Genomic DNA, 20,844 nt, shown 5'->3' with positions numbered 1-20,844 from the left:
TTCTACATCTTCTCCTGTGAAGTCCCAAACTTCTGCTTTTACTGATTGTTTCAATTCTTTAGGTAGTTCGTCAAGATTGAATACAGCATAGGCTCCTATAATCTCCTTTTCTTTATTTGCAAATGTCATCTTATATAGCACATCATCATCAGGTGTTTCAAAGGCTATTCCATCTGGAGTACAAAATACAGTGCAATTCATCTTGCACAATAAATCCCTACCTAACAAATTCGCACGACTAGTGTCACACACTAGGAATCTGTGCATTTCAGAAAATTTCCCTATACTAACTTTAACTGGTTCTGTAAGGTAAGTTTTAATCTGTCTGTTGGAGACCCCAACTACTTGGATCGTTTCTTCCTAAAGAGGAAGATTCTTAACATCAGCTGATCTAACAGTTGATCGAGTAGCACCAGTATCAACTAGGAAAGTAATATTTTCATTATTAACTTTTCCATCTACAAATGGGCCTGTCTGGTCTACTTCTAGAGTTGCGCCAAGTACGCACTCTTCTTCCTCCCTTCGGCACCGTCAGTAACCCTCTTCTGAATCGCTTTCATCACCTTGCAGCCAATACTGCTGCTTATTTACCTGTTCTTTGTTGTAGAATCCATTCTCCTTACTATACTTCTGGCAATTTTTGTTCTGTGGAAAAGGTGGTTTTGGCACCTGATTCTGTTGTGTTACACCCTGCTGCTGTCGTTGCTGTTGACCACTCACCTCATTCTGCACCTGTGGATTCAAGGATGAATTTTCATCATTAGTACTTGGTGGATTTTTACACTCGCATTTCCAATGCCCTATCCTACCGCAATTATGACACGGAAATTTCTTTTTAGCTTCCTCAATATTCCCTTTATTTTTCCCAGGATTAAATCTCGTTTTTGACCCTGCTTGTTCCACTAATTGTGCTTCCTGTCTCTCTGCTACTTTTACCTGTGCCCATATTGCCTTCTCTTTTAGTTTTCGCAGTTTTGCTTCAATTTCATCACTGAAATATTTAGCATATCTCAATACTTCGTCTATTTTCTTGTTTTGCCAATCTACCGTATGCTGTTTTATCATTTCACTAATTTCTGGACGAAGACCATATACAAACCTGTATACGAAATGACTCAAAGCCTTGTCACTCAAATTCTCATCTCCACTGAATTGTTTAAAGGCTAAAATTAACCTCTCGTAATAGGCATGTACTGATTCTTTGCTTTCTTGATGTGTTCTGTCAATTTTCACCCAATCTGTCTCCTTAGGGGGTACTTTGTTCTTCAAAAATGCCAAAACCTGTTCGTATTTCTTCATTACCTCAGGGTCTGGAGCTCCTGTCTTAGGATCCCTTGGGTATTCCTGTGTTGGCCAATCTATTACTATTTTGCATTCTGTCCATAAATCGGCTGGCACAATTATATCAAACAGGCTATTCAAATCAATCCACAATACTTTGGATAATTTCACAAATCAGTCTACCTGTCTATACCACTCGACGGGCTTTTCACGCAGTCGAGGGAAGTCATTCGTAAATGACAAAATATCCTGTCTAGTCCATGGGACATGCACATACCCTCCTCTTGGAATCTCTCTCATAGGGCATTCCGTCACAACCTTCTCTTTTTCTCTCATCGGATAGGCTGAAAATGTTTTGTCTGAAACTTCGTCTCGCTTACGATACCATCTGCTCTTCCATTTGTCCACATCTCCCCATTTTCTCAACAAAATAATTATATCCTTAATCTGACCTATTCATCCTGTAGTATTCATGTTTTCAATGTCTTTTTCAGTGAAATCTACTCGATAGGGTTTCTGTAAAGCTTTTACCTTTTCAATATCAATGCCCATTTCATTTGCCACTTCTCCTAATCTTTCATGAAGATTTTTCTCTCTCCATGTTACACTTTTGCACAGAAATAACAATTCCTCATCCTGGTACGTTTTTAACTTCTGTGTCGGGATAGTTCCTACTATTAATTCTTCCAGTACCATTCGTAATTTAGCTACATCTATTGACTGAGATTTCTTGTCTTTCTTTTGCAAGCTTCTCAACCATTCACTGAACTCCTCTGTAGATAGTCCTACTGGCTTCTGTACATCTCCCTGTCCAAAATCTTTTTGTGTTTCTGACATGGTCTCGATCATTGTCATACGTTTCTCTACACAGTTCTGACCTACAAACGGGTTGTTTGAAAAATTTGGTTCAATCATACTCCTAGTCTGTTTCCATGGATTCTCACTCTGACTCACTCTTGGTTGTTCAACCGATTTATTACTTTTATAAGGGACTGTCAAACAATGTTCACTGTCTTTTTGCTTGTCAAAAATAGGCATTACTGGACCTATCGTTATTGGTACAGTTACTGCTTCCAGATTATTAGTTAATTCTCTTATTTTCTCCGTTAGTTCTAGGGTTGTTTTGGCTAATTCTGCTGAATTTTCTCCATCCAATTTTCCTCCAGACTTCTTTTCTACCTCTCTAGTAGGATTGTTTCTTCCTAAATCTTGGAACTCTGGTTCCGATTTTATGATTCGTACTGTTTCTTTCATTGGGGCACTTGGAGTTAATATTTCTGGTTCTGGTCGGTATGGTGGTGGATTCTTATAGAACATATCATCAAGATCATCATCCTCGGATTCATTCCCTCCATACCCTTTCGTCTCCACATTATGCCTCTTTGCTACACACTTTCGTCCTTCATGCTCTCCTGCAGTTCTTACGGGAAACAAACCCTCAGTCATACTTGCATTCTGCCACCGTCTCATTCGATCATCATGCGTCTCATGTCCATACGATCTGCCAAACAAGTACCTATATCCTCTACCATTTCTCTGTCTTTCTCGGTCATGCATTTCGTCTTCCCATTCTCTCTCAAATTTCTCAAAACAGCCAAATTAAATGAACCATGTTCTGGAAAAGCTAATACTCCGTCCTCCTTTGTATACTTAACCCAGTTGTCTAACCAAATACAGGTGTGATATCCATATTTCTCAATCATTAAGGATGCAGGGGTTTTCGGTGGAGGAAGTCACTGTCCTTCCCTAGTTTTGACCGGCTTGTCCTTCTTAAACCACTTATTAATTTTTCCGAACCATGACTTTTTCTCTCTTTCTGGTGGATCGTAATACATTTTCCTTTCTTTTCGTGCCTCAATAGTTTCTCCCTACAACTGTACCGCTATTCTATCCAATCACAGCGCGACTCTCACTAACGCACCAATCCGGAGCGTCTATGTCACTGTCACAATTCTCAAATCTCAGCGTGACTCAAACAAATGCACCAATAGGGAGCGTTTTACGTCACCCTGTATTTCTCCACTCCTAGCGCGGCGCACAGTAATGCACCAATCCGGAACGTTTTACGTTTCTGACCGACTGTCCAATCCCAGCGTGGTCGTTCTGACGTCAGCAGCCGCTGCAGCAGCTCCTGCTCCTCTTTACCCTTCCTTTGCAAATCTGCTCAGTAAGTTTTTGTTTCAATTTCTACAATTCTGTTAGTAACAACATGAAAACGTCTCCATTGTCCGCTTCGCTAACCAAAGAATAGCAATAGACCTTTCTCACGAGAATTCCGTCTTTCCCGAGAGCAGCGCTTACCTCTGCCCTACTACGGAATCGTTACTTCCGTTAATAAAGTAGCACATCCCTCTACTTCACCCTTCTAACAAGCATTAGCTAACCGTTTCTCTAGTATTTAAGACACATAGTTGGAGATCCCATGCTCCTGAGAAATAAACCCAGAGTTTCACAATTAACCTGAATGCTATTTCGTTCACGCACTTTCACACTAGAAAATGTAGTACATTCACACAGAATCCTGTCTTTCCCGAGAACAGCAAACGGTCTGTTCTACTACAGAATTATAACATGCGTTAACAAAGCAGCGCTTACATCTCCTTTGTCCTTCTAACAAGCTCAGAGAGTACCTATTACCTTTCCAGTGATAAGCGTTCCCAGAATGCCAGTTGGATCCCTGGTACCCAAGACCAGAATTTCACAGGTAACCTTCGCTATCATACACACTTCTCTCACACAGAAAATGTCTCTAATGGCAACACACAGCGATGTCACCGAATCGAACCCAGACAATGCGTCGTGCAACTTCAATCGTCACACGTTTCCTCCTGTGTACCTACAGGATAACAACAATTTCGTCTTTCCCGAGAACAGCGCTTACCTCTGCTCTACTACGGAACCGTTACAAACTTCCGACTTCCTACATCCCAGAAGCCGTGCAAACAACATAAAACTCAACACAACTCAATAGAGAGTGTTAGTACATAAACCAATAACAGTAACCAATAATCAATAAGCTATTGACAAGCAATAATCACCAAACCAAAACAATAAAAACCATCGTCTTGCTACCAGAAAACTGATGCAGCGCAGAACGTCAAATTCCCCGTTCGGCACAGACCAACTACCTCGTCATTGAATTTACTCACATACATTCATTGGTGGGGCCCATAACAGCAATATACTTACACTTGGTTGACCTGTTTACTGAGGGAAAATACGTTTCCAAACGCTGACATGAGGAATACCTTTACCTAACTTTCAACACATTGACATTAAACCTAAGATATCCCTCCCATACGGAGATAGATCATTTAGTTGAGTTGGTACTTGATGATTTTACTCGTCTACTTTTGCTTTATTACTTTCCTCTTAATCTTCTTCTTCAAATAATCGACACAACACATTTGTCAATTAATCAATTATACTTTATCTAAGAAAATTGAAGAAAATGTTAAAATCATCATCAGCATTTCAGAGCATCATATTTACCTATTCTGGCTAACGTCGTCCTCTAAGTCAATCAGTCAAAGCGACATTTTCTGCAAAGTTTAGGCCGCAATTCAGTCTCTCATAGATTCAGGATAACAGCTGTCCAGCAGTGTCACCGTCCTCTCCGTCAGCATAACGTCAGGAAATCAAGTTCGTCAAAGAAGAGCGAGCCGGTCGTAGCATCGAGATAGAGCGAGCGTTCCTACCCTAATTCCCTACCTACTTTTATAATGAAAATACTAACAAAATTGTATCAAGATTGGGTTTAGAGAGTTCTAATTGGTCAATTTCGACTGGCAATGAGCAGTTCTCAGGGTGTCGAAGATGAAGTCATTAAACTTGCTTGTTCCGGCTTTTAAATTGAGCATTGTCTCTTAGTCTTGGACGGGTTCCCGGAATGACCTTGGAAGGTACATGTTCACCTGGGGTCAGGTCCAGGCCACTGTTGCTGGCGGTGACGCATGCGCACTTCACCCAGAACCTCGTGTTGTCAAGTCGGTCACGTTTAACGTCTCGTTCAGCCATCTTGTATAGGCCGAAATGGTCAACTTAAGCAAAAGAAACACAAAAACGTAATTAAAAGATGGAAATGACTAATAAAATGTTATCCCCTTACTAATACCCATATGTGTGTGTATTTATCTGGCAGAAGCAACACTCAGAGCGGTTTATACTTACTAAATAAAGCACAAATCACCAATACATCACTTAAAGCAACATATAACATATAATATTCTACATTTCTACTATTAATATGCGTACACTAGTTAATTCACAATTAATATAGCCAAGCAAAGTGCAATTCCCACGTGTATTTCTCTTGTTAATATAGTTGGTGAGTTATCACTTCAAACAGATTAATAATATTACAATTTATTGATTATTTGGATTAATATAAACGTGCAGAATGGGGGGGGGGGTATACAAAATGTTGTACTACCCGCTCCAGCACACCCTCTCACATAAAACCCAGCACCCTGCCTTCAGGATTGATAATTCCTGCCATAGGGGTGACTGATAGGTTTATATGTACAGTGATATAGGATAGATATAGTGAACCTATGTCTAAGTAAGGGGTGCATGCACCACCTTGCACAGGCTGCTGTAGCAGACTTGTTGTGTCATTTTGAATTGTCTCCCAGGGGTGGCATAATACATGCTGCAGCCCCTGAGAGGCCTCTGGGATACCTATGCCCTGGGTACATAGTATACCATATACTAGGGACTGATAAGGGTACCCCAGTATCCAATCTGGAGTGTACCTAAAGTACATGTAATCAATTTAGAGGAGAAAGCAGCTAGGCTGGGGTCCTGGATAGCAGGATCCCAGCCAGTATAAGTTGAAAACAGTGAAACATCAGCAAAAAGTGGGGGTATCTACAAGAAGCAGATCCTACTCTCCTACACCTGCCACCAGCAGCAATGTAATCAACTTGAAATTTGAATTTCAGCAATTTAGCTGAAAATGTAGCCAAACAAGCCATAGATTTCTTTATTTTTCCACCTCATAAAATAGATAAAAAAAAGGCTGATCTGTTCACAAACAAAACATCCTACTCCACATGCATGACTTGAATTGCTCCTCTCCCTGCTGGGCTCCTTTCTGTCTTCTTTGCCACTGGATTCAAGCTAGCCTGGCTGATGAGGGCTGTTAGCCCCAAACTGGTCACAGGATGCTTGTTTCCGATCAAGACTGATTTGCATATAGTTGGTCTGAACTGGGGTGGCGAAGTGAGCTAAAGAACGATGATCAATTCAACCCAGATCTGTGACTGGGGGTGAGTGTCTGAAATGTTTCAGCGCTCCGTCCATCATCTCCTTGTGTTTGCCCTAAGTTGGCAAGGTATGCTCAGACGTGGGTCCCTTGCTCACTTTGCCACTGGATTCAAGCTATCCTGACTGATGAGGGCTGTTAGCCCGAAACTTGTCCCAGGATGCGTGTTTCCGGTCCAGGGAAGACATGGGTTGGCAGTTCGGACTGGACTGCTCCCATGAGGCACAGGATCAAGACTGATTTGAATATAGCTGTGTCTGAACTGGGGTGGCGAAGTGAACTAAATAACGATGATAGATTCAACCCAGATCTGTGACTGAGGGTGAGTGTCTGAAAAGTTTCAGCGCTCCGTCCATCATCTCGTTGTGTTTGCCTCCTTTCTCTCTGAGCGGTCTCAGTTGGTTGGGTCTGGTAAACTATGCTTCACCATCCTTTTTGCTACCTTGTGGCGTTCCTCAGGGATCTTGCCCGAGTCCAACGCTTTTCAATCTTTGTCACTCTTCTGGCCAAACTGATAAAAAGCTATGGCTTTGCTCTTGTATCGTATGCAGACGATACTCAGATAATTGTCTCAGTGAGCAGCTCATCCAGCCCCACATTTACCAGCCATATAGGTAATTGGATGACAGACAATTGTCTGAAATTAAACTCATCCAAGACTGAGGTTCTGGTATTTGGCAACAATCCTTCTATCTGGACATATCGTTGGTGGCCTCTTCAACTTGGTCCTTTACCTACACCAGCGCCTAAAACCACAAATGTAGGAGTCCTCTTCGATACTCAGGTTTCCTTTGAAGCGTAAACTAACTTCATCACCTCCGCTTGCTTTTTTATCCTCAAAATTTTGAGGAAGACACTTCCCTCAATTCCTATGGATTTAAGGAAAACTGTGGTATCTGGACTGATATCATCTAGGTTGGATCACTGCAATGCTCTTTTTACCAGCACTTCTAAACGCAGTATCCAAAAGCTGCAGATTGCTCAAAATGCAGCAGTAAGAGTACTCCTAGGAATTTGCAAATTCGATTCAGCTTCCAAATCCCTATCCCATCTGCAGTGGTTGCCGGTAGCAAAACGGATCTAATTTAAATCACTCTGTATTACCTTCAAATCGTTGAATAATTTGGGCCAATGTAGTTTGCAAACTACCTAAAGCCATATATCCCAGCAAGGTCCCTCATGTCAGTCGAGCTTGGAAATCTTGTTGTCCCTAGAGTAAGTAGGGCCAGGTGGGGTGGCAGGAGCTTCACCACCACAACATCTAAATTGTGGAACTATCTGCCAACCCCGCTTAAAAAAGAGACTAACCTGCTAAAATTTATTAAGGGCTTAAAAACATGGCTTTTCAAGGCATAAATATTAACTTAATCCAGCTAGATCCATACGTTCTAAGGGCAGTGCCTAGACCCCTAAGAGTATTTGTCGCGCTCTATAAGTCTTTCATCATGAAGAAAGCATTTCTTTTTTAACTACAGAATACCTAGATTCAACCTCTTTAAGATGTCTTGAAGCAAAACTCACAGTAACTTCTTTGGTACCGTCCCACTGCAACAACACAAACCCTATACCAGAGACACTGGCATTAATCAGCGAAGAGTAAAACATTTGTCATGGTTAAGATTGTAAGGCTGGCGGTGAAACAATGCTACATATTAACACATTTTAAAAACTTTTAAACTGTTGATGTTTGGACCAGGAAGACACATCCCTTATTTAGTGGTATTCATCTAAAGCAAACCGACATGACCTACTTAGTCAAATTGTCATGCCAAAATGTACCTGATGCCACCACCCCAGAGGATGAGTGCCTTTTTTAGCCACATATACTTTACCTTTGATTTTGCTGTCACAAAAAACATTATCTGCCCAAAACTAACCCATAACATCATCGTGACCGTACCTATGGCATGAGGTGACAGAAGTACTTTATCTGACCATTTCTCTTTAACCCCTTCGCTGCTAGGCCTTTTCCCCTCCTGTGCTAAGCCTTTTTTGGGCTATTTGGGGTAGTGCGCGCTTAGGCCCCTGTAACTTTTTGACCACATTAGGTATCCACGCCAAATTTGCGTCCTTTTCTTCCAACATCATGGGGATTCTAAAGGTACCCAGGGTTTGTGGATTCTCCTAGAGGGTTCCCAGAAATTAGTCAAAATACAGCAAAAATTTTTTTTTTTTGTGAAAAATGGGGGAAAGTGGCTGCAAATGAAAGCGTCTGGGTTTTTCTCTGCAAATGATATCAAAAAAGGGTTTGTGGGGCTGAAATCACAATTTATCCAGCTTTTAGGGAATGACAGTTTTTTGTTAGAAATCCAACATTTTTGACACAGCTTTGACATTTTTCTGGGACATACCCTATTTTTGCTATTTTTTGTGCTTTGAACCTCCTTCCAGATAATGGTAAAAATGGGTAGAAAAGCAATAATGGATCCTGGAAAGCTATACATTTTTGAAAAGTAGACAAAATTCTGAATTCAGCAAGGGGTCATTTGTGTAGATCCATCAAGGTTTCTTTATAGAAACTAACAGGTAAATATAGGAAAAATTAAAAATGTGTTGAAAAAAGCAGCCTTTTGAGTCAACTTTTTCACCTGTAACTTCTTCGAATTATGACATCTCTTTGAAAGCAATGTACTGTTACATCCGGTGGACCTTCCTGGTTGTGGGGATATATAGGACTTGTAGGTTCACCAAGAGCCCAACGAACCCAGAGTAAAAAACTGAGCAGCATTTTGTAATGTTTTTTTTTTTGTTCCGGGTATATAGCAATTATTGTGGGAAAAAGTATACATGGAAAAATCGGTATGAAAGACACCTATGTATTTCTGAAATGGGAACAAATTACAGAGTTTAGAAACAGTGCATATTTGCACATTTTCGAAATTGGGAATACTCATACTTGCATGACAATTATTAGTCATTTTTCAAAATGACTTTTTTTTTTACACAATTTCTTTCATTTGGAAGGGAGAAATGCATCAAAAATTAATAGGTAATAACAGTTGCTTTACAAATCTGAACTACCCTAAGTCTCCCGATAAAAATGGTACCACACTTGTGTGGGTAGGCATAGTGCCCACGACAGGAAGTGGCTCAAAACCTAAGGTGAACGCACCACATTTTCACACTGAAAATTTACACTTTTTTTGCGAAGAGTCTAGCTGTAGTTTTTGAACCCTAGCCCTGCCGGCACCTAGGGAAACCTAGCAAACCTATACATTTTTGAAAACTAGACACCCAGGGGAATCCAGGATGGGGTGACTTGACTGCCTCCCACCATGGTCTGTTACCCAGAATCCCTTGCAAACGTAAAAAAATTACAAAAAAAACCACATTTTCCCCACATTTCTGGGATGGAAAGTTCTGGAATCTGCGTGGATCCACAAATTTCCTACCACCCCGCGTTCCCCAAAGTCCTACGAGAAAAATGGTACCTCACTTGTGCGGGTCGGCCTAGTGCCCGCGACAGGAAACGGCGCAAAACGCAACGTGGTCACACCTCAATTTTGCAGTGAAAAATGACCCTTTTTTGGCAAAGTGACTAGCTGTAGTTTTTGAACCCTAGCCCTGCCGGCACCTAGGGAAACCTAGCAAACCTATACATTTTTGAAAACTAGACACCCAGGGGAATCCAGGATGGGGTGACTTGACTGCCTCCCAACATGGTCTGTTATCCAGAATCCCTTGCAAACGTAAAAAAATGACAAAAAAAACACATTTTCCCCACATTTCTGGGATGGAAAGTTCTGGAATCTGCGTGGATCCACAAATTTCCACCCACCCCGTGTTCCCCAAAGTCCTACGAGAAAAATGGTACCTCACTTGTGCGGGTCGGCCTAGTGCGCGTGACAGGAAACGGCGCAAAACGCAACGTGGCCACACCTCAATTTTGCAGTGAAAAATGACCCTTTTTGGCAAAGTGACTAGCTGTAGTTTTTGAACCCTAGCCCTGCCAGCACCTAGGGAAACCTACCAAACCCACACATTTCTGAAAACTAGACACCAGCGGCTTCCAGGGAGGTATGGCTTGCGTGGATCCTCCAACGTTTCCTTACCCAGAATCCCCTGCAAAACAAGTTTTTGCTGAAAAAATCACTTTTTTCACACATTTTGGGGTGGGAAAGTTGTGGCATCACCGGGCTCACACAAATTTACCACCACCCAGCGTTTCCCCAGGTCTCCCGGTAAAAATGGTGCCTCACTTGTGTGGGAGGCCCAAGTACCCGCGGCAGGGAAGGGCCCAAAACCTAGTGAGGCGACATCAAAATGGCCTATCGCAAAACCACCTGGTTTTGCAAGGGGGGTCACTTTGGTTTTTGACCCGGTGCTCGGCGGCCATCTAGGGAAACCTACCAAACCCACGCATTTCTGAAAACTAGACACCCGGCGGCTTCCAGGGAGGTATGGCTTGCGTGGATCCCCCAACGTTTCCTTACCCAGAATCCCCTGCAAACCTCAATTTTTGCTGAAAAAATCACTTTTTTCACACATTTTGGGGTGGGAAAGTTGTGGCATCACCGGGCTCACACAAATTTACCACCACCCAGCGTTCCCCCAGGTCTCCCGGTAAAAATGGTGCCTCACTTGTGTGGGAGGCCCAAGTACCCGCGGCAGGCAAGGGCCCAAAACGTAGTGAGGTGACATCAAAATGGCCTATCCCAAATGTCGCCTCACTAGGTTTTGGGCCCTTGCCTGCCACGGGTACTTGGCAGGCAAGTGATTTTTTCAGCAAAAATTGCGATTTCAAACCTCCAGACGAAGGGCCGATGAACAATTTACGATCAAAAACCCTGGGATTGCAAAATTACTCTGTAGCTGCAAAAGAGTGCTTTGAAATGTCCAAAACCCCCTTATGAAAGGAAAAGGGCTTTCCAACCCATTACGAATCGTAAATAGGGTGTGTGAAAGTTACATTCACCTCTTCTTTGGAAGTTGCAATACAATACATCAGTCTTTGTCGCAAACGGCTGATTAGATACCAGTACTATTGGAGGAGGTGGTATTGTGTCAAGTATACTTGGAAGTAGTCTAGTAGCCCACTGCCAGCTTCTGCTGCTTTACTCCCAAACAGGAAATTATTTTTAAAGCAGTACCTGTTCCTTTAACACACAACTTGGGCAGTGAAACAACAAAGAGCACTTATGGCACCAATCACAAAAAGAGTTCTTGCCAATGAAATCAGAATCTCAAAACGATCTTGTGTGCAAGCTTCTAAATGTGCCCCCTGTCCAAAGGCACACCCTTTTTTCCAAGGACAATTGTACAAAAGACCTAAATCAGAGCAGCACCACTTGAAAAGGCACAAGTCCATGCAAATAGTTATAACTCAATTGTGCGCGACTTGGAACAATTTCTTCTTTATTATTTCTTTCTTTATAATGCAAAACAGCCAACACGTTTCGTCCTGTAGCGCAGGACTTCTTCAGGGCATTCCTCAATATAAATCAACCAGATGAAACTATCCAAATGGTGTAAGGCTTATAGGCCGATCTCGTATCCAACAGAAACCGTAATCTCAATTTGCAATACAAGGGGTAAATCAGAATTAGGGGTCAAAGCGTATTTCAATAGATCTCCAAATACCGATCTTTGCAAATTCAGTAGATTACTGTGATATGGTAATCACAGATATATAATCGAAAAACTGGTGCATTAGAATCTGCAGATCTTTTCCCGGACGGCTCCTAATATTTGGAACTGCACTTGAATGTGGCGATTACGCCCGGCTTCATGTTCAGCATAGTCCTCCCGTCCGTACTCTACATTTTAATGAGAGAGATTGCTGCATTGCGATTTCAAACCTCCAGACAAAGGACCGATGACCAATTTGTGATCAAAAACCCTGGGATTGCAAAATTACTCGGTAGCTGCAAAAGAGTGCTTTGAAATGTCCAAAACCCTCTTATGCATGGAAAAAGGCTTTCCAACCCATTACGAATCGTAAATAGGGGGAGTGAAAGTTACATTCACATCTTCTTTGGAAGTCGCAACACAATACATCAGTCCTTGTCGCAAACCGCTGATTAGATACCAGTACTTTTGGCGGAGGTGGTATTGTGTCAAGTAGACTTGGAAGTAGTCTAGTAGCTCACCGCCAGCTTCTGCTGCTGTACTCCCAAACAGGAAATAATTTCTTAAAGCAGTATCTGTTCCTATAATGCAGACTTTAAAAATACTGTTTGGGAAAGGAAATGCAAAGATAATGGTCTGCTTCCCTTGCGAGCTATGATTCCTGCAAACACAGGCGATCACATGGTGTCACACATAGTAGCCTGCTTAATGAATATTCAATAAGGAGGATGTTGTGGGCCCCTTTGCAATTGTACATTTTACTATGGGACCTATTAGTACAGGGATCACATCACAAATTACATACCCATTGATAAAGCAGTCAGTGTGGACATTTCATATCCTGGCCTGTGCCTGGCTCTTATCTGACAGAAACACGTTAGTTAGATTCCTCACCTTAGAATATCCCCAGGCGTCAGACTGGATCCGGAAGATTTTTCGTCAGCAATACCCCTTGCGCGTCGCTAGGCGTCGTCTGCGGCTCCGCGTCCGTCGTCGGCGTCGTGCGCCGGAATGACGTCGTCTGAGTACTTAGACGCCGCCCTCGCGCTCTGACGTCAGTTCTTCTTTTTTCCGCGCCAGTAAGCGCAGATCCGGGAGAGCTACCCCTTTAGTCAATTTTTGACTAACTTTTTTGATCCTTTTTGATCGAGTCTCGACACCGGTGCCGGTAGGATGCCTGGGTTTAAAGCCTGTACGGACTGTAGCCGACTGATGTCGGTTACGGACCATCACCGCCGGTGTCTTTACTGCTTGGGCCTCGATCACGACGCGGAGTCGTGTTCGGACTGCAAGGCCCTGACCTCGAAGGCTAGACGGGAGCGGTCCCGTAAGCTTCTTGAGATTCGCCACTCGGCTCCGCGCGCCTCTCGATCCCGGTCCAGGAGGAGGTCCAAGGATCGGTCGCGGAGCCGCAGCCGACGTCACCATCGGTCGTCGGGATCAAAGTCTTCGGGTAAGTCGAAGCATTCCAAGAAGTCCAAGAGGCGACATCGCTCTTCGGACTCCCCTCGCCGGTCGCGCGACTCGGTCGAGGGTCAGGGTGGTTCCACCCCCGCGGCTCCGGCGGAGCCGCAGGCGCCGCGTCCGTCCCCATACCCTCCGGTCCCTGGGACTAACGCGACGCCGGCGGAAGTCAGTGCCTTCCTCTCGGCCATGAGAAACCTGGCTCCGCCGTCGGCGCCCGCTGGTGCGCCTTCGGGCCCCGCGGACCCGACTGGGCTGCCTTGCCAGCCGGCGGCTCCGGCGCCGTTGACGGCTCCGGCCTCGACGCCGCAAGCGCCCGAGGGACCCGTTCTCGAGTCCCCGTCGACGCCGGTCAACCTTGTCACGCCTCCTCCACCGGCGTCGACTCAGGGTCCACCGTCGACCCCGCTCGACGTCGTGCCCCAGTTCAGTCCCGCTCCGGGCCCGGCGCCGGTCCGGCGTCGATGGACGCCGAGATCCACGCCGCTAGAGACACATTTTGTCTACCGCCCGGCTCCGTTACTTTCTCCTCTACACCAGGAGTCGGATGATGGGGACTACTGAGAGGGATCCGAGGATCCTATGGCCGATCAGGCCCAACTGTCCCAGGACTGGGCAGATGAACTGGGGGAGGCCAGTGGTCTGGATACCTCACCAGACACTGGATTCATCTCTCCTCCGACTGTGGCTTCGGAGGAGGGTGCTGCTTTCTCCGTGGTGCTGCGCAAGGCGGCCGCAGCCCTTGGGCTCGAGCTACCTGCCGTGGCTGTGAGGACGAACGTCCTCACTGAGGTGCTTCAGTCTGCAGCAAGCTCCACTGAGCCTCTGCTGCCATTCAATGAGGCCCTCACTGACGTTCTACAGGGCACCTGGTCCAAGCCCTCCACAGTTCCTCCTGTGGACAGGAACGTTGCCAGGCGCCACCGCCCTGCTCCGGGCGACCCCAGTTTTCTGTCCCAACACCCTACCCCTGAGAGCCTGGTTGTCCAGGCCTCCACCTCCCAATCCTCTTTCCCGACCGCCCCGCCGGAGTTTGGGCCTGCGGTCTTTGAACACCGCTTGTCTCTTGGACCGTTATTCCCACTCTCTGTGGGATGCGGTGGAGGACGCGCTGCCCCTGTGTCCGGAGGAGGTCCAGACACGACTTACCCAGGCTCTGGCCGATGGGAGGGATGCCGCACGACATGCTATACGTTGTGGGCGTGACACCACAGACTCGCTGGGTAGGGCCATTTCCACCACTGTGGCGCTTCGACGTCACGCCTGGCTGCGGTCCACGTCGTTTTCCGGCGATGTCCAGAGCACTCTCATGGACATGCCGTTTGATGGCACTCGCCTGTTTGGCGAGAAGGCGGACAGTGCGCTGAACCGCTTTAAGGACTCCCGGGCTACGGCCAAGTCCTTGGGCCTCTCGGCCCCGCGGTCGCAATCTTCCGCTTTTCGCCCCTTTCGTGGCCAAGGAAGGGATGCCTCCTCACGTGCGCCTAGCCACCAGCCGCAGAACCAACCTGCGCGCGGACGTGGTTTCCGCCGAGGCGGATCTGGAGGACGACGAGGTCAGCCCACATCCACCCCGGCAGCATCCGCCTCAAAGCCTTCCTAGTCCGAGCTTTCAGGCCCATTCCACGCCAGTGGGCGGCAGAGTTCGCCATCACCTGCTCCACTGGCGGTCCATCACATCGGACAGGTGGCTACTCCCTCCCCTTCGAGACGACCCCTCCAGCCATGCCACCGCAGCACCACCGTATCTTGGGGGATCATTTGCATCTTCTCCACGAGGAAGTTTCCGCCCTCTTGGCCAAGGGGGCCGTCGAGCGCGTTCCGAGCCCAGAAGTAGGTCGTGGTTGTTATTCCCACTACTTTCTGGTTCCCAAGAAGGGCAAAGGGGGCCTACGCCCTATCTTGGACCTTCGGAACGTCAATGCCTTCCTCCGGAAGGAACGGTTCAAGATGTTGACTTTGGCTCAGGTTCTAGCTGCCCTAGACCCCGGAGACTGGATGGTAGCGTTGGACTTGCAGGACGCATATTTCCACATCCCCGTCCTGCCGGCCCACCGGCGTTACCTGCGGTTCACGGTGGGCCAAGAGCACTTTGTTTACCATGCTCCCCTTCGGCCTCACCAGTGCCCCTCGGGTGTTCACGAAAGTGATGGCGGTGGTCGCAGCTCATCTGCGCAGATCAGGGGTTCCAGTCTTCCCCTATCTCGACGACTGGTTGTTGAAGGCGGGCTCGCCCCAGACAGTCGTCTCCCACCTCCAGACTACGGCGGATCTCCTGCATTTGCTGGGGTTTTCCATCAACGTGCCGAAGTTACACCTGAGTCCCTCTCAGAAGCTCCTCTTCATCGGAGCGGTTCTCGATTCGGCGCAGTTCCGGGTCTATCCACCGGAACAGCGGGTCCGGGATATACAGGCCTTGATTCCCATCTTTCGGCCTCTATCCTGGGTTTCGGTCAGGCTAGTGTTGCGGCTTCTGGGGCTGATGGCCTCCTGCATCCTACTAGTGCATCACGCCAGGCGGCGCATGCGGGCTCTGCAGTGGGACCTGAAGTTTCAGTGGGCCCAGCATCACGGCAACCTGTCCGACCATGTCTTGATCTCGGAGGGCACTGCACAGCAGTTGCAGTGGTGGCTCACGGACCGCGATTGGGTCATGGGCAGGAGCCTCTCCCTTCCCCAACCGGAGCATGTCGTAGTGACGGATGCGTCCCTCCTGGGATGGGGTGGCCATATGGGAGAGGCGGAGATCAGAGGCCTCTGGTCTCCGGCGGAGTCTCGTCTCCACATCAACCTGTTGGAGTTGAGAGCGATCCGACTTGCACTGAAAGCCTTCCTTCCCTCTGTCAGGGGCAGTGTCGTGCAGGTGTTCACGGACAACACCACCGCCATGTGGTATTGCAACAAACAGGGCGGGGTGGGGTCGTGGACCCTTTGTCAGGAGGCTCTGCGCCTCTGGACGTGGCTGAAACACCAGGGCGTCACCCTAGTGGTTCAACATCTGGCGGGCTCTCTGAACGCCAGAGCAGACGAACTCAGCCGCCGGTGCATGATGGATCACGAATGGCGTCTGAACTCCGAAGTGGCGCAAGGCCTCTTTCAGCAGTGGGGAGAGCCTTGGTTAGATCTATTCGCCACCGAAGAGAACGCGCAATGTCAGCAGTTCTGCGCGTTGGAATTTCCAAGGCGGCACGAGTGGAGTTGCAGTCTGTTGTACGCCTTTCCGCCTATACCACTTCTGCCCAGAGTGCTGAAGAAGATCAGGCACGACCGGGCCCAAGTCATCTTGGTGGCTCCGGATTGGGCACGAAGATACTGGTATCCCGAGCTACTCAGTATGTTGACCGATCCTCCGATACGTCTGCCCCTTCGGGAGGATCTTCTGTCGCAGCAGTAGGGGACGGTCCTCCACCCGACCCTGTCCAGCCTCCACCTCCATGCGTGGAGATTGAGCGGCGGCAGTTGATGCCATTTGACTTGCCTCCTGAAGTCTGTGATATCATTCTGGCAGCCAGGCGTCCCTCCACAAAGTCGGTATACGCCTGCCGGTGGAACAAATTTGTGGCATGGTGCACAGCAAAGGCTGTGGATCCCCTTTCCGCCCCTCTTTCTGAGGTTCTCCTCTTTCTTCTTTCTTTGGCCCGGCAGGGCTCTGCCCTGGGCACCCTGAAAGGTTATCTTGCTGCTATCTCTGCCTTCTTGCGGCTTCCTCATCAGCCTTCTCTTTGCAAGTCCCCTGTGGTTACACGCTTTCTCAAAGGCATTACTCACACGTTCCCTCCTGTCCCTTTTGTAATGCCTCAGTGGGACTTGAATCTGGTCTTGACATTCCTGATGTGCGCTCCCTTCGAGCCTCTTCACAATTGTCCTCTTCGTCTTCTGACTCTTAAGACAGCTTTTCTGGTAGCCATCACCTCGGCTAGACGGGTGAGTGAGCTCCAGGCTTTATCTTCAAAGCCTCCTTTTCTGTCTGTTCATCCGGACAAGGTTGTCCTTCGGCCTCGTCCCTCCTTTCTTCCGAAAGTGGTGACTCCATTTCATCTTGGGCAGTCTGTCACCTTGCCCACCTTCTTTCCGCCTCCGCATCCTTCCAAAGAGGAAGAGAGGCTCCACCGTCTGGACCCAAAACGTGCGCGCTCCTTTTATTTGGACCGCACAAAGCAGTTCCGGGTGGACGACCAACTTTTCGTTGGATACGTGGGTGCTAAGCAGGGGAAAGCTGTGCACAAACGGACCATCTCTCGGTGGGTCGTTTTGTGCATCAAAATTTGTTACTCTTTGGCAAAAAAGGACCCTCCTGTTGGGCTGCGCGCCCATTCTACTCGGGCCACAGCGGCTACTACTGCCTTGGGAAGGGGAGTCCCTTTGCAGGACATCTGTCAGGCGGCGACGTGGGCTTCGCTACACACGTTTGCCAGGCATTATTGCCTTGACAGCCAAGTCCGGAGGGATGGCTTCTTTGGCCGTTCTGTCCTCCAGGACTTTCTGGTGTGATCTTGGTTCGCAGACCCACCACCGGGGATGGTATTGCTTGGGTATCTATTCTAAGGTGAGGAATCTAACTAAAGTGTTTCTTTCAGATGAACAAGTTACTTACCTTCGGTAACGATGTATCTGTAAGAAACATTAGTTAGTTAGATTCCTCACCGACCCACCCATCCTCCCCGTTCTGCGAACTGACATCTAGGGTTAAGGTTATCCTTTTCAGGCCCCTAGATTTTATTTTTGGCACCAGTGTCGGTCTTTGCATGGCTCTGCGTTCCTGGCGCGGAAGGCTATGTACAAGAACTGACGTCAGCGCGCGAGGGCGGCGTCTAAGTACTCCGACGTCATTCCGGCGCACGACGCCGACGACGGACGCGGAGCCGCAGACGACGCCTAGTGACGCGCAAGGGGTATTGCTGACGAAAAATCTTCCGGATCCAGTCTGACGCCTGGGGATATTCTAAGGTGAGGAATCTAACTAACTAATGTTTCTTACAGATACATCGTTACCGAAGGTAAGTAACTTGTTCTTTACCTCCAGCCTGGGCTTACTAGTAAAACATGTTTTTAAAATTGTATTTATTGTCTCAAATAATGTTGTCTCTCTTTTAAAAGAATAATGAAGTGTTGTTTTCTCCTCCGCTTTGTCAGTTGTTTTTGGAGCCAACTTATGTTTTTGTGTCTTTTTTTTATACAGGAAAGCTGAAGCCAACGATGGCCTTTATGTCTGGGAAGCTGAAGATAAAGGGAGACATGAGCCTAGCAATAAAGTTGGAAAAACTGATGGGGCAGCTGAGCCCCAAACTGTAACGAAGAACCATCATCCATATATGCTACTTCTGTAATAAAACTACTATTCAAGATAACATATCAAAGAAAATGTGATTATTCTATTGTGGTTCTCAACATACTATTTAAACTGAAGCAGTCTGAGCAGGGCGTATTTTGAAAGAGAAGATACTTCATGCAAATCCATCATTCTTAGTATTATACCATTTATAGGTTGATGTATAGTACCATATAAGTTTCACAGTTGGTACCATTAACAAATGACCAACTCTTTAAAAATTCCACGATATGCACTAGCGCTCTTAGGCCTCACATAGCTGTCGTGGTAGCCAGATTCACACACTTATTCCCAGTACAACTAGCAACTATCCATCGGGCATTTTTGCACATTATGCATGCAGGTTTTTCATTGAGCTATTTAATTACCCTCCGTGACTGTACTTGAATACATATCAGAAAATTGTGCTGGTATCAGACTCCAATTCTCTTAAAGAAGCACCTAGACCGTCCATTGAAAAGGTTACTGTGATTGCTGGCCTTTGTCGGCTAATGCAAACTTGACATCTACCAGGTGTCCACTGTACCTTCAGAATGCTTTAATGATTTGTACCCATCAGATATTCTTTAGGGGTTGGAACCGATGCAGTGCCTTGCGTGTCACTTAAGTAGTTGCAGCTTTTTTCATGACTTTGGTACAGCTGGAACATATGAAATCGTGTTGCGCTCTGTGTACATAAGTTGAATGTGTACAGACGTGGTGTTTCTGTTCGGATGGCAAGCTAATAAAAATCCAAACATGGAAGGAGGTGTTTGTTAACCAGAGATTTTCATGTATTTTCTTGAAAGCATCCACAATTTGTACTTAATTAAGTTGAGCTTATAATTTTGCGGTTTGCCAGTTATCGTAACTTTGAAATCACAGAGCTTAACTATTTTCAGCAATACTCAGCGTTGACTTTGAACAACAGTAATTGTTCCATCTAATATGGCTGATATGCTGATAGAGATAGAATGGCACAGGAATACAGTGGTGTTTTCAGCTATGACTTGCAAAGAGTATGGATCACATGAGCTTTGCAGTATAACACTGATGGTTGTCCATATGTTTTCAGAAATTAAGGAACCACACACACATTACAGTTCTATGCTGCCTTCTTATTTCTTGCCTAGAGGTAGATTTTATTTTTTCCTTACTCTTATGTGATCAAAAAATCGATTACAAAACATGCATTTATATATGTACATACTTATATAGACGTCTGTAGCAGCGAGCTACAAATCCACTTAAGTCTTAAGTAAACTGTTGGGTTTATTGTAGAAGTAACAGGTACTGCGCAGCAGTGTTTATCTGTGAAGGGTTCCCCAGCAACTGACCAATGGTACACTTAAAACACTCCAGTAAAGAATAGAGAATGTAAAGACATACACCATTCCATTACCTCTTCCCTTTTGTTGATTTTTGTTTTTTTACCACTAACTAACAAGACTAGATATGCAAAACAAAAGGTAAAAGCAAGGCAAAACAAGAATAACAAACATGCCTTAGAAAACAAACAAACTAAAAAAAAACTATGGACAGAAGAATATCTTTCAACAAAGCTTGGAAAGCTTAACAAAAATACACCAGTTTACTATGTCCGAAAACACACAAATAAGCTCAGCAAACTCTTATTGCAACAGCACAACATTTGCTTGCTCCTTCGTGGTCCAATGAGGACATCTTCATTGCCTCCATTTGTTATGGAAACAGAACTGTTATTCCTATTATTACACTCCTCATAGTTTCCCCTGCTGGTGTCTTCTTCATGCCCTTGCTGATTTTTTTCAACTTTATCACCCTGGTTGTGTTCCACCAATTCTTGTTATTTACTTTTACTGCATAACCCCACACCATGTCTACAATCAAAGGTTCAGAAAATGTCATATGTCCCTTTGTTGTGTCAACGGGAGCTTTAATCACACATCATCTCCAACCATGACTTTCTGAGACACAG

The 20,844-nt window shown here is 46.1% G+C and overlaps 1 protein-coding gene across 1 annotated transcript in view; it reads left to right on the top strand.

Moving 5' to 3' along the window:
- Nucleotides 1-19,670, top strand: part of HSDL2 (hydroxysteroid dehydrogenase like 2) — a 208,255-nt gene extending 188,585 nt beyond the window's left edge. The window contains exon 11 of the mRNA XM_085641264.1: nucleotides 18,759-19,670. Coding sequence (XP_085497390.1) covers nucleotides 18,759-18,871 — 113 coding nt within the window. The 3' untranslated portion in view covers nucleotides 18,872-19,670. The remainder of the gene's footprint in view (nucleotides 1-18,758) is intronic.
- The last annotated feature ends 1,174 nt before the right edge of the window (nucleotides 19,671-20,844 follow it).

Source organism: Triturus cristatus, chromosome 2_2 (genome assembly GCF_964204655.1).
Source record: "Triturus cristatus chromosome 2_2, aTriCri1.1, whole genome shotgun sequence".
NCBI lineage: Eukaryota > Metazoa > Chordata > Amphibia > Caudata > Salamandridae > Triturus > Triturus cristatus.
This window is presented reverse-complemented; position numbering and strand designations above follow the sequence as displayed.